The 19,007-nt window shown below is 39.3% G+C and overlaps 1 protein-coding gene across 1 annotated transcript in view; it reads right to left on the reverse strand.

Annotated features, from left to right (window-relative positions):
- Nucleotides 1–1,092: 1,092 nt before the first annotated feature.
- LOC117529249 (ephrin-A5b-like) overlaps nucleotides 1,093–19,007 on the reverse strand; it is a 158,068-nt gene continuing 140,153 nt past the window's right edge. Inside the window, exons 3-5 of the mRNA XM_034191984.1 lie at nucleotides 6,995–7,060; nucleotides 6,803–6,883; nucleotides 1,093–3,821 (exon numbers count right to left, since the gene is read on the reverse strand). Of these exons, the coding sequence (XP_034047875.1) occupies nucleotides 3,697–3,821; nucleotides 6,803–6,883; nucleotides 6,995–7,060 (272 nt within the window). The 3' untranslated portion in view covers nucleotides 1,093–3,696. The remainder of the gene's footprint in view (nucleotides 3,822–6,802; nucleotides 6,884–6,994; nucleotides 7,061–19,007) is intronic.

Raw genomic sequence — 19,007 nt, forward strand, 5'->3', positions numbered from 1 at the left:
GGAACCAAATCACACTCAACACTGCCTCATGCTCTACTACTACTACTACTACTACTACTACTACTACTACCACCACTACCATGGCTACTACGGCCTTCTCTTAGCTGCTGGCTCATTGACACATCTTGGGCCATGCAACAGTGTGCCACCGTATTTGGAGAACAGATCATTGGAGTATATTTAATATTCAGTGACATCATCAGCTGATGTGCACATGCTGAGATCTGCCGTCTTGGAGGACAAAGATGTGTCTTGATAGCACAAAAATGTGTTTGAATCAGTTTTCCCCTCAGTCGGTCGATGCTGAATCCTGAGATGAACCATACCTAAAGCTGTGGACACATTATTGCAAAAAAGACTCATTTAATGCTCAACATTAAGTCTGGATTTGGACGCAGCCTTCTGTCTGCGTTCTGCGTTTACCTTGTCTGTATTTGTGTCCATATGTAGTGAAAGTTCAAGCAAGCACAACCCTATGCAAAATGATATGAAAAGGATCATTTATTAGGGCGGAATATTTTAACAAATTAAATTTTTCATTGTATAATTCGTGAAGTATTTAGTGGGCTCCGTCCACACTGCCGTATACGCTGTTGTGTTCTGCAGTAGAAACATTATGACTTCTGCAGTCATCGTCATGCACTCAAACTGACTAATTGGATTGGATTACCATCTAATAAATATATATAGTCCCAACTAAATTAAATTATCTTGCATGGATGTGCTTTATTTGAGTTGGGGCTACATATATTTATTCGATGGAAACCCTGCTCATAATTAAACTGAGTTCATCCAGTGAGTCATTTTTTTGAGTGTGTTTAATGTCAAAAACTTTCAAGACAGTCTGCAGTGCCCTCTGGTGGACGTTTTCCAAGTTAACGTAAAGGATGTATGATAGTATGTGTGCAGCGACGGTTAGTTAGACTGGTTGAAATGCATGGATAGTTTACGACTGTAAATGGAAGATAAATCAACCTAAAAAGACTTTAGTTTATACGTTGTGTGTTGCAAAGTTAGGGCACAAAAGTACACAATACGATTCATGGAGGTGCCCTACATCTAAAGATCAAATTAGCTGAATTATGCCTGAGGGAAGATTTAGAAGTGTTTATTTCTCGACAGCTTTTACAAAATATCTGAGAAACATTATATTTTTACAGAAGTACAGCTGTTTCAAAGCATTTTCCGCCATCTTGGATTATTTAGTTTGCACGAACAACCAGCTGATGTCATGGTGCCTGTCGCTCAGTATTTGCATAAAATAAACTTCTTGTCTATGGTGGCCCCACTTAGCTGGCAACAGAGCTACCGTTGTCAACGGCAAGTCGTTGTTTTGCCTCTGTCGCTTCCAGCTAATGTGACCGTAGCTTAAGACTGTTAGCTATGTTGATTCTTCCATATAGAGTCTTTCAGAGACCCAGAATTCAGAATATGTAATGTTGAAAACAGTTAACACAACTGTCAATAAAATGTAACAAAGAGAACTATTCCAAAGGGGCGTTGCATTATGGGTCAGTGAAAGACTCAATAAAAGGCAAAGTTTATTACTTGAAGAAAACATCATTGGAAATGATTTTTAATAGAATGTGTATGTAGAAATTGTTCAAAAACATACTGACTCCTATTATCTTCCTCATTCATTACTTATCTAGTCTACCTAGATTTGAAAGTATTTTCCATCAAATTGGAATCGTTGCCTTTGAATTGTATGTCAGAAAGTCGCAATTTGTATGAATTTTTCACTGCAGTTTATGGTTTGCAGTGTGCGATATATCGCTACATGTCTGTGTGCTACGTGGAATAACCAACACCTTTGTGTGTCTTCCAAGGTGACAGATTTGTGACATCACATGAATACAGTCTTTTATGGTCATAATCTGACACTTTAAAAATGGATTTTAAAAAACGGACAATTTTTTTTTTTTTTTTAGAAAAACTGTCATTGTTGGAAAACTTAAAAAAAAGTTGAAATTTCAAGAAAACAGACTACAGGAATAACGTTGTTATGTTTTAAAAAATAGGTTAGAAATACTTTCACTGCATTATTATAGTTTTTCACAGATAAAGAAATCCTGCATCTGCCATATAAACACTGTATATAATATTACAACATTTTTGTTGTAACACTATGGCTTGAAAATTACATCCATTTTTGATCATAAAACTTTTTGAAACAGTCTGATGTATTCACATATTTATGATATTTTCATCATAAAAAAATTTACACTATAACATTACAACTTTATTCACACAGTGTGAATTTTCCAGTAAAATTTCAACTTTTTTATTACAGTAAAATTATTTTTTTAAACTTTCTCCTCAATATTGTAGCTTCAGTTTTGCAACGCTGTATGATTTATCACAAAATATCAATTATTCTTAAAATATCAAAAGTTACTCTTAAAACCCACTTGCAGAACAATAATCCTTTCCTATTATTTAAAAAAAAACTTTTAGGCATGGACACATCCCTGAACTTCGTAGGAAATTCACCTCTATATATACATTAGGTGTAGTTGTGTTGACAGTGATTCACAAAAGCAATCGTGTAACAGTAAAACTACATGTGTGACATTTGCTAATGACAATTTGCAACACAAACATTCTACGATCTCTACATCCCGACAGCGCATCAGTCTTCTTGTTTTGTTTTGTTTTTTTAGTTTTTTTTATAAATCTGGACTTTGAAACCATTCGCTTAATTCAGCGATGGAACCAAACAATTACAAAAACTGCACTCTGTGTATGATTGTATCAAATAAACAGTGTGTCTGTTCTTAACTAACTAAATGTCTTTTAATACTTTTCTACTGTAATTTGAGACTAAATGTTACAGTAACAAGAAAAAAAGCACAAAACCTTCACAATAAATAGGAAAATAAATTTTGCCTGGCAAAATATCAACCATACTGACTTTGACGCTCAGCACAAATATTTTTCTGTACACTCATGTTGGCTGCTACAAATGAAAATATGTGATTCATAAAAAAAGACCAATAAATTGCTCCTGTCTAGACACTAAAGATGAGTGCTTCTTAACATTTTGTTTTGCAGTCTTCAATGACACATCTGAATTTTTCTTTTTTTTTTTTCTTTTTTTCTTTTTTTTTTTTTTGAGACGAAGCAGTCTCCACCCCCTTTTCGCAGAAACAATCTCCTAGTAACAGACATAAATTTACCCCATCTGGAAGATGTGGTGACATGACTGATCCCAGGTCTTCTTCAGATCGATGTGAGATGCGTTTTGTGTTAAACGTGGGGTTTACACGATGCTCCTGAACAGAAAAAGTCTGTAAACGTTGCATGCTCTTGCTGCGATTGAAGCTAAACAGAGTCCTGATTGTGTGTTGTGCACGTGTTTGTGTGCGCTGTATGTTTAAATGCATGTATGTACACGTCTTTAGCGCAAAGAAAGGTTTCTATCTGCATACTGCCGACCAGCAGTGAGACGTAGCTCCGACGTCTCACTCACTGGAAAGTCAAAAATCGCACCGGTTGGCATTTAAAAAAGTCTCAAAACAAAATAAAGGCTTCAGCGTGGAAGTCCTCTTCTCTCTCTTTTTGCCGAGAGACCTCGTCAGTTTTTATTTTTAATTAAAAAAGTGCTCCTTGAGGGAAGGGGTACCAGGTTACAGCGGCGTCCAGCGGTCCGATCGCGACAGTCCTTTCCTGCGGGGGAATTCCTTAGGCTCGATGCTATAAACACAAGGCGGCGACCAGGAGCAGGAGGGCGGAGCTTAGCAGGAGGACCGAAGACTGGCGCCATCCCACGGAGTTCACGTCACCTCGAGAAGGTTCGGCCGACTCGTGGCTGGTGTCGTCTGAAGAGAAAGTGATGAGAATTTAAAATAAATATGATATGAAGTTTACTTTTGTTGGAAAGTAAACATTCAACATGGTCACATTTATGAGCATCTGCATTAATGCTCTCTTGTGTGTCGCTGTTGCAGACCTAACAGTCCCCCCTAAAAATGGGTCTGCCCTGCCTCCACTGCGCTTGCGTCATTTCGGACCACAGCATCTCTTCTGAGACGGACTCTCTACACCCAAAGTGATCAAATGGATTAATGGGATTATTAACCATTAGATAAAGTAAAACCTCTTAAATCATTCTAAAGTCAGTTTTAAGCAGAAGCGAGGCTGTTTTAAGCAAAAACAAAGCGATAATCTGTGACACTTTGAAACGACTGAGGCGCGGTGAACACATCAGCTAGCAGCTCGTGTAGCTGTGGCGCTCTGATCGCTTCCTCTGTCTTATGATGAAATAATGCTGAATTTATATGGAAATGATTGTTGTACGAATGCTTCAGATATCTATTGTTGAGACAGATGATGACTGGAGTGCAGTTTGGAGCAGAAACGAGGTGATAATTATGCATCTGCAGTGAAGGCAGGGCGGACCAATTTTTAGGTGGGACCGTTCAATCGGTGACACCGCCTTGCTCCATGCAGATCCATGATCTGATACTTTCATTTGCGTTACACTTGCCGCTAAACATAGCTACATCATTAGCTTGATGACATTAGCTACTCTTGTTTAGAGGTGGGCAGATCGATCCTAATATCAATAATATAGGTACCAACGCTGGTATTGATATTGAATGATCCTCGTGTAAAAAGATCGATAATCAAGCTTTTTTTCTCTCCCACACTCACCGACTGCTGCGCACGCCGATTCATCAAAGTCTACTCTCTGTCTGTAAGAGCAGCGCTGCGCTGTGTCACACAACACAGCAGCGCACCCTTCCCCCTCTGGTGTTTTGTTGTTGCGTCGTCACGTGACTCAGCAGCGCCAGCCAATTTTGTTGTGGTGTGTTAATTTTGTTGTATTGTGGTTTGTCAGCCCTGTACCTCAGGAGATTTTGTTTTAGTTGTGTTGAGTGATTTTTTTTAAACAAAAATGTTGATTGTGATAATAAAGTATTTTGTTGTCATGTACAATGTTTGGCGAAATTCTATCCTAGGTCTTTTGGATCCTTTGGATCTATGAAGCTTAAATGTGAAAAAGTATCGGTATCAGCGATACTGGGCCTGTATTTACTTGGCATCGGATCAATACCAAAATTCCCGGTATCGCCCACCTCTACTCTTGTTTTGGATGTCAGACTATTTGTAGAATAATGTTGACAGTCGTGTTTGAAAGCTTACACCCCCCTGTGCAGGATGTTGTTTTGTACTTTGGTCTTGTCTGGAAATGAATCGCTGCTGCACACTTGTGGAAATTCTGACATGTTTGTGATTAGCTTTGCTGCGATGCAGAAACAGATGATTGTAATGTCTGTTTGTCTGTCTACAAATTTCTGTCCAATGTGGTGAATACACTCAGTTATTTTATAATAAATGAACTTTTCTATCTGTTTATGTAGTATATGTATCGCTACACTCTGTGTTCATTTTTTAAGAGTTAAAGCAATTCTTTTGATTATCTTCATGATAAATCATTTCAGTGCAATATTTTGAGTTTATTTAAGATACAAATATAATGGAAGGGTTTAACACAATGTCCCTTCCAGTCATCTACACTTGCAGCCATATTGCACTTTGATTATATCATATCGAGCTGTTTGACTACAATTCATACAAACTATTTGCATGTAAAAATCTATTTTTTTTTTTGCCATCTCCGACTTTTCATGTTTTCCATAGCTGAAAAAAGTCTATGGGGCAGAAAAAAACTTTAAATTAAAATAAAAAATAAAATAAAATAGAGTTTGACTCAAAGTTCCATTTCATCAAAATACATGGGCTTCTCATTTTTAAGTTCTCAGTTATAATTCTGAAAAGAGTTTTTAAATTACAGGTAGCCTGGGAGGTGAGTGAAAGACATCTGAACACAGTGTGCTGAGCATTCAGAGGTGTTCAGACCCAAATGAAATAGGAGCTGGCTTGCATCCATACGGTACTGTGCAAAGCTTATAGACATGTTGAAAACCTAAACAAAATATTTCATATTTGTATATGCATTAAGTACAACATGTACATAATTTCACATTTAAAAATATGTCACTTGTTTGAGGTGGATTGCTGAAACTTATAAGAAACTCTAGTTGCATTTAATCTTTTTATTATTCAGTGATCATCAGCAAATGCCTTTATGTCATCATGTACTGAGCAGTACACCAACACTGAAATCAGGTTTTTAATGGAAAATTAACCACTTCACAATTCTAAGTAAATCATTTATAATCATATATATCATTATAAAAGATTTATTTATAATTTTTATATATATATATATATATATATATATATATATATATATATATATATATATATATATATATATATATATATATATATATGAGTCTGTAAATTTAAAAAAAATTATGCTGACTAAAACAAAATTTATTTATTTTTTTAAGATCAGAATGCTTCGGAGCAAAAATCTTTTTCACAGTGCTGTATATTGAGGCCTAATTTGACTGAATTTTATCATTGTTGTCCTGGAATAGTTTTAAATAAGAATCAACTTAATTTAGCATCAGTCGTGCCACATGTCAGCCACAGATTGTTTCTATTTAATGCCGTTTGGTGAAGATAGTTTGGCAGCACTTCATAAAATAAGCCTCAAAAAAGTAATGTTCTTGCTGTCATTTGTCATATAATTTGGCAAGCATGAATGGAACTGAACCCACTCTTCATCAGTGTCACAGTGGACTAGATGTGTCCCTACTTGTCATGTGAAATTTTATCCCTTATTTCCAGACAAATTTAAACAAAACATTACTTTGTTGGCAGTTTGAATGATTATTGATTCAGAACAACGTGAAAATCCAAATACAAACTGAATATTCCCACAAACCTCTGGGTTCTAAGGAGTTGTGCATCCTCTCATCAAAATCGACGCCTTCCTGCGAACTTCCAGAGTTTTTCACACAGTTGTCTTCAAAGAAACAGAGGAAAGAGCAGATGTGAAGATTAAGTCAAACATCAGCGGTGCAGAAGAAAAGACGAGAATGTGGACGGAGCAAAGACACAACAGTCTGCCACTCACTGGGAGGCCTGACGAACACTTTGAGTCGGAGGCAGCTCCTCCTGCCCCGCTCGTCGGTGGTGGAGGCTGTGGAAACATCACGCACAATTAGCGACAAAACACTGCCAACACATGAGCAACATTTTCCTGTTTCTCCGCACCACACCGACCATTCTGGTTTACGACGATAATCAGCTTTTATTTTGCTCAATAATGAGGCTGTGATGATTCGGCTAAACACAGTGGCTTTTACAGCGCTGTTTACTGCTGCGTCAGGAACAAACACGTCCAAAAATCAAATAAACAGCAAACGGGCTTCGTTTTAGGACTTCAACACTTACCTGTGGCGACTGGAACACGTTTGAGCTTCTAAGGTTTTCATCCATTTTTGGAACCGCTTCAGTGCACGGAATAAATCCTGAAGCACTACATGAAATTGGAATTCTGGGAAAAGTACAATAATACTATGGGGAGGTTTTGGGTGCATTTAATGTGCTGAAAGTACAAGTAATAAAATGTTCCTTCAGCATGGTTTTTTTTTTTTTTTTTTTGGTTTCTCCCCTTTTTCACTTGGGGTCACCACAGCAGATCTGACACGGAATTTTGTGCCAGATGTCCTTCCTGAAGCAACACCACATTTCATGGAGAATGCACAATAAAAATCCCTATAATTATAATTAAATTTAAATGAGTAAAATCTTTAACCATTTACCTTAAAAACAAATGCTGTTGAGCTTCATACACACACACACACACACACACACACACACACACACACACACACACACACACACACACACACACACACACTATAAGCAACAAGTTCATTGTCATGTCCCACAGCACCCTGTACTCAAGGTTTTCGAAATGGAGCAATATCTCCACCTGGTGGACATCCAAATTTATTTGTTGTCTTTTTTTTTTCAGAAATTTGGTTTGACATCTACATGTTTAATTCTAATGCTCAAGATTTTTCTGATTGAAGTGGACTCTTCAACAAGGGAGGGACTATGACATACATCTAATTTTAACAACCTCAGAGCGGACGGACACCCCCCCCCCCAAACCCCAAGGGGTCTCAGATCCCAGGTTGGGAACCAGCAGTGTGGATACAAATAATGTAGAGGGGGTAGCTCAGTAGACTTGTGTTCAAATCTTAGTCCTACTCCCTGTATGTGTCTATGGCTACGACACTCCATCTGCAGCCCACCAACCTGTCAACGGGGCCGTCTGTTGATGGGAAAGTAACCTGTTTTGGACCGGCATCCCATCCGGGGGACGTTGTAGCCTCTTACCCACTTCATGTGGCCCTCACAGCCAATACAGGACTTACTTCTCCTTCACCAGTAATGATACACCGCCACTTACCCACCCAAGAAATACACCTGTGGCGCTGTCGCATCTCATCCCCACGCACTAGTGCTTCCACATTTGGTAACAAAACTCATACATCCACGTCTAATTTGGCCACAGGCGGTCTTTTCTGCAGATGTGCAGCATGCTGTCGTGCTCACCTCCAAAATCTCATTTCCTGTGTTTCTTTGATTATGAAAGAGAGAGATTACATTTTTTTTGTGTGTGTGCGTGGGTTGTTTTGAAGAGCCCCCCCCCCCCCCCAAAAAAACAATCTAATTAGTTTTTGAGCACAAAGTGGTGTCCAACTGTGACGAATGATTTCAAATTTTGTCTGTAATTTTTGGTAAGAATATGTTTGTTTAGTTGCTCTTTATCTCTGCACCGAAACAGACTTCCTCCTTGTGCACCTCGGTGATTTCCTGTTGCTCACCACGTTTCACCAACTGCTGACCATTGAGTACATGCACATATGCACCAGTGGTTTCTCAAGTATGTGCATGTGTGTACGGACGTGCCCATAGCTAATGTCCCTCCATGCGGACACGCCAGGATGATAAAAGTAAAGCACGTCAGTGTTTTCACCGTCGCAGACGACTCTTATTTCAAAAGGTACTATTATCAGCCGTAGTCTGAGAGAGAGGAGATATAAAAATCGTCTTGACGACTTTGCCGTGAGAGGAATATCGGAAGTGAAGCAGCAGAAGTGGAATTAATGATTGAGGAAAGGTGTCAGTCACGAAGCTTGTGTCTGTCAGCGAGTATCGAGTAACTCTGTGTCCTACGGTGGCACAAACAGCGGACGAGTCAGGTTCTTCCTCCACGTCTCGCTTTCCCTCTGCTGACTCTCACGCCGGTTATTAGCCGTCATAAAAAGTGAGCTGCTGCACTTAAAAAAAAAAAAAAAAACATGCTTATAAGACAAAGGAAAGAAAAGATCACATGAAGCTCAATACCGGAACATTTCACTACATCATGATGGAGGGTCTTCTACGTCTTTCTCTCCATTAGCAGGAAAATCTTTAAAATTATCTCACTTTGTGAAGATATTGGTTTATTGTAACAGGAATAGTTAATTACATTTTAATGATGATCCCAAATGATACATGAACATTTCCAAGTTATTGAACAAGTCTTCCATGTCAAAGAAAAAACAAACAAACAAAAAAACAAACAATATGGTTCTGTGTGGTAAATCTGTTTGAAGCAGGCTGTTCTCAAAAACTGAGTGGGTATGCAAGAAAGAACCCAGGTGAGGGAAGCCACCAAGACAACTCAGAAGGTGTTATAGGCTTCCATGGCTGCAACTGGACAAACTGGTAGTGCTGGTTTTGTCTGTCACATCACCTGTTACATAGTGTCATAGTGGAATGGCAAAGAGATTGATTTGCTTAAAAATAAAATGCAAAATTTCAGTTACAGTGTGCCAGAAGACACATGGGAGAATCAAGACTTGATTTAATCATCTTTTTTTTCTATGAAAATCCATCTCTGTGCTGCTCCACCATGAACAGACAGTAGTTGCAGTGGGTATAGTTTTCCCTTTCACAGCCATATCAGCCTTCATCCAAAGTTGTCTGCATGTCTTGGTGGCTTCCCTCACCTAGGTTTCTTCTTGCACAGTAACTCAGTTTTTGAGAACTGCCTACTTCATACAGATTTATCCTATAGTGATTGATATCAAACAAGTCCAAGACATATTCAATGACTTGGAAACATTCATGTATCCATCCCGTGAACTGTGTACAGAAAACTGTTGCAAAAGTGATGATTTGTATTGGCACTAATCTTGTTTGTCCAATTACTTCTTCTTGCAGCTATTATTTTGCCAGAGTAAACAGTAACAGCAAACAATGGACGATGTTTTTAACAACATTTGCACAAGATGTTCAACAATATTGCACATAACTTTGAATAACTGAATATCTCTGAATAACTGTTTAATTATGTATTCATCCTGTAGAAGGGAGAGGAGTTATACAGCCTGATTGTCCCATGTAGGAAAGACCTCCAGTGGCATTCTGTGATGCACCTCAGTGGTCTCAGCCTATGGCTGAAGGTGCTCTGACAGGATGCCAGTGTGGCATGCAGGGGGTGGGAGGTGTTGTCTCGGATACTGAGCAGTTTCCTCAACATCCTCCTCTCCGACACCTCCACCACCGACTCTAGCTCAACCCCCAGGACAGAGCCTGCTCTCCTGATGAGCTTGTTGACTCTGTTCATGTCAGCTGCCTTCAGCCTGCTACCCCAGCACGCTACAGCGTAGAAGATGATGCTGGAGACCACCAAGTGATTAAAAACATCTGCAATATATTTTTGCAGACTCTGAAAGATCTGAGTCTCCTGAGGAAGTACAGTTGGCTCTGGCCTTTGTTATACACAGCATGTCCACAATGTCCACCTCAGTTCCACTGATGATAACTGGGTTCGGACGGGTTTTCCATCTTCTGAAGTCCACCTTCAAACTCCTTCAATTAAAGCTGAAAGTCAACATTAGAAAGCACACGTTTCATTTCAGCTCCACTGTGGCAGTGTGAAGAAACCAAATTATTGCTAACAATGTTTTAATATGACTAGGAAACATGCAAAGAGCAAGTGATAGTATGTCTTGAGTGGGACGTCCTCAAAAACTCAGTTATTGTGCATGAAAGAGAGTCGTGAGGGAAGCCATCAAGAGAACTCTGAAGGAGTTACAAGCTTTAGTGGCTGTGACTGAAGAGACTTTGGCTGTTGCTCCTCCAGTAAAGACTTGAAGGTAAAGTGGAAAGCAACAGGACATTTTTAAAAAGAATGCATGAAATCTAGGCTCATGCTTGCTTTAATGTATATGAGGGATGGTGGTAAATGTTGACATGTCAAAGCTGTCAGTTGCCTTTAGACTCTGCCTGTTAATAAAATGTCCTGTAATCCTCTTCAGTTTCTCTCTCATCCTTAATCGCTCTGACAGTCACTCTCTCTCCAAACCATCATCCAACACACAAATTACACAGCAGTCTGTCTCTTTCTCTCGCGTCTGCTGCCGAGGTCAAAGTCTGGGTTTTCTATCCCCGAGTCACGCTTCACCATGACCGTGACGCCCGTGCAACATAAGACCCAGCATTAGTCAGCGCATCAGGCCCACCAACAGAATAACGGAAACCTCGCGGTCTCATGCACCAGACACGCATGACGTGTTGGTTCATGAACTGCGAGGCTGCCCGCGTTCGCAGCGGTAACACACAGACGCCATTGAGGCTTTGGCGGGAGTGTAAGGATGGGATGTGGGGAAGCAGGCGTTCTCACTCACATTCTGTGATGTCACCCGTCGGGTTTCTGAAGAGCGGCTTTGAAGCTTAAACGGCATGGCTCCAAATGTTGTCATCTTGGTAGTGCCTGACTCTGCCCAACTTCCTGGAATCTCATCTCTAAGTTAGCAAACATGCTAAAGCTAACAGGTTAATCTTGCTTTGGGTGTTTGATTAACACATCTTTAAATACTGAGAGGTAGTTTTCAGAACAAGTAGTTTAGATGGGAGAACTAAAAATTATGGCTGCCATATAGCCTCAGTAACTGTGGCACCAGTGGAGCTAATATTACCGAGATAGAGATAGCTACTAAGCACTGCTAACAGTACCAAAATACAAATTAATGCTAAAAATTTACTCAGTGGAAACACTAGAACCTCTTAGATGGTCTGTTAGTACAGTTAACTGAACAACAAGAAATACTATCTCAGAAGTGCTCAGAAAGGACAAACATTGTTGAGTCCACAGCAGCTAGCTGCCTGCTGCTAGTAGCAGCGGCCTCTGCTCACGGGACTCTGGGCTCACCAGCACACTCTAGCTGTCACTACCAAGGCCCTAATTATTCATGACTTAAATGTGCTCATCTCAGCTTAAACTGGTAAGTGAAACTGAAATTCACCCTGTAAACTTGTCACGAACAGGAAAACTAGCTGTTGTGACCAAAACCTTGTTTATTTATTTTACCAGGCTGTAAATATGTTTGTTTTCTGTTTTGGTTTGTTTTTTTTTAGCTGTAAAGTTGGACATTCTAACACAGGCAGTTACACAGAGTGACTCCCTTTTGGAGCCAGCCTCAAGAGGCTATTCACAGAAATGCAATATTCGCTACTTCCGTAATGGCTTCATTTTTCAGCACCTAAAGAAAATTCCAAAACATGCAGATGTCACCTGCTGGGTCTTTACTGTTTCCCTCTACTGAGGAAGGTTTTGCCAGTCAGTTGGACACAGATCCAGTAGTTAAAAACCTGCATTCAAATACAAGATGGGACCTTTTTTGGGGGGGGGAGCAGTAATTCAAACTGTATTGCACACAAGCAATATGTGCTAATAAATGGTGTGATTAGCTTCATACATTTTATAGCTTGACCGACACCAACATGCATAAATCCTACAAATGTGTCCATGGATTAACTAATCACATTTGGCTTTGCTGCCAAATTCAAATACCTTATTTATGTTGCCAATATGAGTGAATTAAGCCGCACATGCAGTCACAGTATCCCTGTACTGAAGTCATTTGTTTTACATGACTGCTAAACAATGACTTAATAGGTAAAAGGAAGTTAAACAAAACACTCTGGCACCAATACGTTCTTGGGTTTAGTGGCGGTAATTGACTCCTGCCAAATGCCCTGTCTCACCATTCACATTGGAGGACATTGATTTCAAAAGGATTTTGCCTTTGATGAATTAGACAGATCCTGATAAAAACCAACACCGGATCTAATGTTTTCTTTGTGATGGTCAGTTTATCTTTGCCTCAGCCGTGAGAACTTGAAGAAACTGGCGGGCACTGTGCCAACGGGGTTCATGTCATTATCGATGTAGATCTGCACTGGCAGTACGGAGCGGGACTTTGGCTTTTGAAGCACGAAGGCTTTACGGGGAGACAGTCATCTCTCTCACACTGGGAGAGCCAGACTCTCAACTGTCTCCTCTGAAAATTGGATTTCTATCCCCTGAGATTAGGATCAAGCTCCCCCTCTCCACTCACAGCTTTATTAGAAAAACATGCCGCCCTCCGAGGCCACGAGAAACTTGCAGCTTAGACCCCGTCGACATCTCTATGACCTTTGACTCTCCAGGACCGTCCCCGCTGCTGATCCCGCAAGGATGCGGCTTTCCTTTGGGAGTCTGTCTGCCTCCAGACAAGCAGGCCCATAGCCAACTGCAGGTGTGATATTTGACGTGCCACCCTACCCGCCTGGGGCGAATGACGATCACCACGCAGGAAGACAAAGGACTTTGTCTACTGTGAGAGACAATGAGATGTGCAGACATGAACCTCCGCCCCTTCAATGTGTCACTATCACAAACATATGCAGGGGAAATTTTACAAAGTAATGTCTGTTTAAGAACTTTTCTTATTTGGAAAGAAACAGTGGGAAAAGGCTCAGAGTGGTGAGAATGGACCCAGCAGTCTTTCTGGGTGGTTTGGTTCACATGGAGGACCCAAAGCAGCTCAAGAGTGTGGTGGATGTGGTGATGTGTGACACCAGCACACGGCCTCAGACCCAACCTAATCAGAATGTCAGTGGAAGTAGAAGAAAGTCCTAAACAGGTGTTGAAGCTCATCGGGCAGGTACTCATTCTGGGATTGTGAGGATATGACCTTTTCTGTTCGTCTTAGGCTGGGTGTGGCTGACCTGTTTTCCACTCACACATCAATCATCTACTCAAGTGCAGTTTAAAAGACCAGCTCATTTTTCCATTCTTCGCTAGTTTATTGACTTGCCTGCTGTGCCAGCTGCGGCCAGACTCTCCACCTGTTCTGCCCATGCCAAGCCTTCAGACCACGCCTGATACAATATGGACTGTTTGGACAGATCCCTAGTTTTTGGACCCTGACTCTTCTCTTTTGGTAAATAAAAACACTTATTTACCTAGTCAGTGTGTGGTTGTCTGCATTTTGAGTTCAATTCGGACATCTGCCTAACAAGGATATCATAGTGTAACGTCAATGGAAGTCTTTAGCTTCCCCAGAATTCCACCAAAATTAGAACACATTGATTCCTGTACAAACTGAAATTTGCAATGTGTCACAATCTTTCATTTTTACTGAACATCAGGGTCTATTGTACATATTAAAAATTACAGTAAAATGGTGGGGGTCTTGGTGGCTTCCCTCACTAGGTTCCTTTCTGCACAGTTACTCTTTTTTTTTTTTTAGAACTGCCTACTCCAGAAAGATTCACCACACAGTGCCATACTGTTTGTATTTCTTAAAGATTGATGTCAATTAAGTTGAGATATTCAGGGATTTGGAAATGTTGATGTATCCATCCCCTGATTTCTTTCAATTCAAATCAATTAATTTATATATATATATAGTGCCAGATCATAAAGTCGCCACAAGGTGCTTCATATGGGTAAGGTCTAACCTTACCAATGCCTTGAGCAAGCACATAGGCAGCACTGTTAAGGAAAAACTCCCTCTTGTGTGTGTGTGTTTTTTTTTTTTTTTTTTTTGAGGAAGAAACCTCAAGCAGACCAGACTCAGAGGGGTGACCCACTGTTTAGTCAATTCTAACAATAACAGAGAAATTGTTAGAACAAAACAAAATAAAAATGCAGAAAAGCCATCATAAAAAAGTGTTCAAAACAGATCCAATTAAAAAAAGAAAAACAAATTTCTTTAAAGATTGTAAAAGTGATGATTTGCATTCATAATAATCCTGAGATTTAGGAGGTATAATTCATAAAAAATGGCCACATTTCAAAGAAAAGAAAAACTGCTTTCATCATTTCACACCTTGAATTAAAGCTGAAAGTCTACACTATGTGCACATCTTCAATGTTTAATTTCAAGTCTTTTGTGGTGGTGCATAGGGGCAAAATTACCAACAAAAAAGTGTCAGTGTCCAAGTATTTATAGACCAAAATGTATAGCTTTTCTGGAATCTGGTGCACTTTTCAACATGATCATAGTGTTTAAAATTTTGATTCCTGTGTAAACCTCAGTTGACCGCAATTCAGCTCGACCTCCCAGCCTCTGTAGGTGGTGGCCATGGTGTGCCGAGTGTCATTTTCCCATCTTTGTTGATATCAATTTAGTTAAAACTGGCTGTGAGCCCATGGACTCAAAGTAAATACAGCTTCTTCTTCTTCTCTCTCTCTTGCATAAAGTGTACCTTTGTGACTTTTTAAAACTCAATCAAACTTCGAGATGGATTTCTACTCGGTTCGCTTGGTCTTCTTATTGGTACTGTCAACTTTACGCCTCTAAATTTTCAACACTGTGTCGTGATCGCATATATTTTCTGAAACTTATGTTCATATCCTTTTTATAGACAGGATGAATGTATGTTAAACACAAAACCAGAAAAATCTAACTACTTCATCACATTGTAACAAACATCTTGCCATAAATAACATTTTCTATAGTTTCACAGTTTATATATAGCCAAATCCCCCGACCCTACTAAATAATGTGTGTGAGGCTTTGGCCTGTTCCCACTGTTGTCTTTAGTCATTTTATCCATCGAGCTCAGATCCTGTGTTCTCTGAGGGGAAAAGAAGGTGTCCTCAGAGAACGAGGATCTGATGGATGAGTCATGAGTCTGAGTCAGTGTGAAAAGGTCCATATGGCTTGGAACTGCTCAAGGCCATATGGGCTCGTTCTCTTGGTGATCTATCATCATAATCTAGAAGAACAACAACTTTATACACTTCCATATCGTGCATATCAAACTGTACACTTCAGAACACAAGACAATGTGATTTTTTTGACTCCAGGTTATTAGATTTAGTTTCACAGCTGACAGCAAGCTGTCATTTTTGTCAAAAAGGAACATTTTACGCATCAATTGGGAAGCACACTGAAGACATCCATTAACAAGTCCATTTAAAGTCAATTTATGGAAACCACTTGCTTGGTTGTGTAGCTGCCAATTTCTAAACCTGACCACAAGAGTTGTAATATAAATGCCGTATGTCTTGATCAAGATTTTAAAACAAAAGGAAGAGGAAGATCATGCGCCAGTTTCCCATTTTTGTTTTAATTACGCAGTTTGAAAGCATTTCTGTGAGAGTAAGACAGGAAAACATCAAAAGTCCCTTTGATGGTTAACAAGCAGAAGAGGTGAGAAAGTGCAGAATTTATTCTATTTTTAAGTGACTTTGAAAATAGCTTTGTGAGACAATGTTTCCAAAAACTCTGGCATCATTCATTGTAAAAAAGGTTGCATGTCCTTATTAAGAATTTTTAATAAATTAATAATAAAAAAAATCCCCCTTTTGACCCCAAATCGTTCCACTTCTCAGATACAAATGCAAACAAGAAACAGCATTATTAGTATTATCATTTTCATTACTTATTTGTATATAAGTTTTACTCTTCTGAAATCATTTATAGCCATACCCTCTCATTAACTACTCTATCAAGTACAAAGGTGTACACATTGTTTACCATTTATGACTTATGGGTGTTTTTGAGCAATTTCTGGCCAACAAAAGTAAAGTATTATTACTCTGAAAAACATGGTGGTCACTTACTGAGCACCAATTGACAAATACCTTTAACAAACTGAACACAAAAGCAACACAAGCCGTGGCATATGCCCCTGACTGTATGTTGCTCAAGGGAACTCCCAGAGACCAACCCTCACAAATGTTTTAGGTTGATAGCTCAAAGATTTCTCAAGTTAGAAAAAAAAAAAAATCGAAAATCAAGATGGCCACCATAGTCACCTTGTTGGATGAGTGGCAATGCCCATTATTGAAAGGAACTGTCCTCTCATAACAGACCAACCCTCACCAACAATTTCAGGTTAGTAACCCAAAACTTTCTGGAGTTATTTGATGGAAATAAAATGTTAAGGGACACCCACGACACAAATGCAAGGTCCACAACATAATGCCCCCAACCTTTGGAGGTGGGAAGCATAAAAATTATTTGGCGTGAAGTTTAGATGTTCTCAGGTTCAACAATTATGATAAAAAAACACTAAAATATTTATGTGAAAAGAAGTTATACATTTTTCAAAATTGATATTTCAGGAATGCAAACCACCTCCTTTCACTGACATTTGTATTTTTTCTAAACATGTAACGCTGTCTCCGGAAAGATTAACAATTACTGAACAAACAAAAAATGTTTCATTTGGCAACATCGTTATTCCTGTTTTGGTACAAAAAGACATGGTGTCTGTTTTGTGCTAAAACAGATTTTTCCACATGCAAGTACACACACCGCACTCAACCAAACAGACATTAAAAAAAAAAACTTCACAGCTCTGGTGCCAGAGTTCTGGTGTCTGATCCACCAGTCAGCCGAGAGGTTGCAAAGGTCGTGTAAAAGCTGTTGGACAGTAAAGCTGTAGAGATCTTTGGTATGTGTGCTGAACTTCTTCAGCCGGTGGTGGTACTGTTCTCAAACAAATTTTACTTCCATTTGGGAGACAACATACTAGAACAAAAAGCTTGTTCACCTCTGGTGTGCCAGGCATTCAGTGCCAGCTGCTTGCTGCTCAGCAACTGGAGTTTTCTAATTTCACACCCAGGAAGTCAAGCATCGATTGCATCTCAGCTCTAAGAGAACTCAATGAATGCAAGCAAGAACATCAACGGTGGGTCTTCACAGCCAATGTTGATTTTTGAAAACAACTTGATTCAACTGACTGGGCTGCTTTATGGGGCATTCTGAGAATTGCAGGATCCCCAAAGCATTGCAGGACATTACAGTTGGCCTTTACACAAGCATCCATGATGAATTAAGATAGTAAGACTAAATAATACCCCTTTAATGCACCATACTTTGCTCCCAGATTATATATTGTGGAAATTGCAAAGTGGAACTGGACAGGAACTGGACAGACACCAACTTTAGAACACTGTTTTATTAGTGCAGCAGATAAATCCATTTTATCAGGAAAATACTTCAGTTAGACAAAGAAGCATGAATGTTTTTGCACATCTTCTCCTCAGGTTAAGTCTACAGATTTACTGGATAGCCACTCAAAATTTCAAGATGGCCACCAATCAAGTTTTTAGTCACACAGGTTATGTGCTTCTGGTCATGTTTATGAATTTTTGTTTATTTTTGGTAAAGATTTGATTTAGCATATATAAACAAAGATGGCAGTCAATATGGCAGCCAAAATCCTTTGTCGTTTCTCATATTTCAGTCGAAACAAAAAATAGGCTTTTTCATAAAAGTTTGTTAAATGTGAGAGTGTTCTATGTAAGTCATTGTAACACATACCTTTGTGGCTATTAATTCATATCTATGTACAATTTAGATGGTGGTGTTTGTGATATATTTAGTTTGAAGGAGTGAATGTCAGTGCATAACCAGGGGACACTGGTGACTTCATGGGGTTCTGTGTCAGCTAATCCTGCTTTACTAATACTTCACCTAGCTTTACTAACTCCAATATGGTAGAATAGTGCTAGTTTTAGTGTAGTTTAGCTTAGTTTAGTGTCCCAAATGCTGTCTAACAGCTCCATATCAGTTAGCTGGTAGAACGTATTTGGCAGATTTAGTTATTGTGTCGAAATTGGTACAATCGGTGGCCATCTTGAAAAATGGCAGCCATATTGGAATTTTGTGTGGCTATCCAAACTTTTCAAAAGAGCAACTGTACCAAATTTTATGATTCTTTGACAAACTGAAGTATTTTTCTGCTTATCTGTTGCACTATATAGATCATCAAGCTTGGGCCCAATATGAGGAAAC

This window comes from Thalassophryne amazonica, chromosome 17 (assembly GCF_902500255.1).
Source record: "Thalassophryne amazonica chromosome 17, fThaAma1.1, whole genome shotgun sequence".
Lineage (NCBI taxonomy): Eukaryota > Metazoa > Chordata > Actinopteri > Batrachoidiformes > Batrachoididae > Thalassophryne > Thalassophryne amazonica.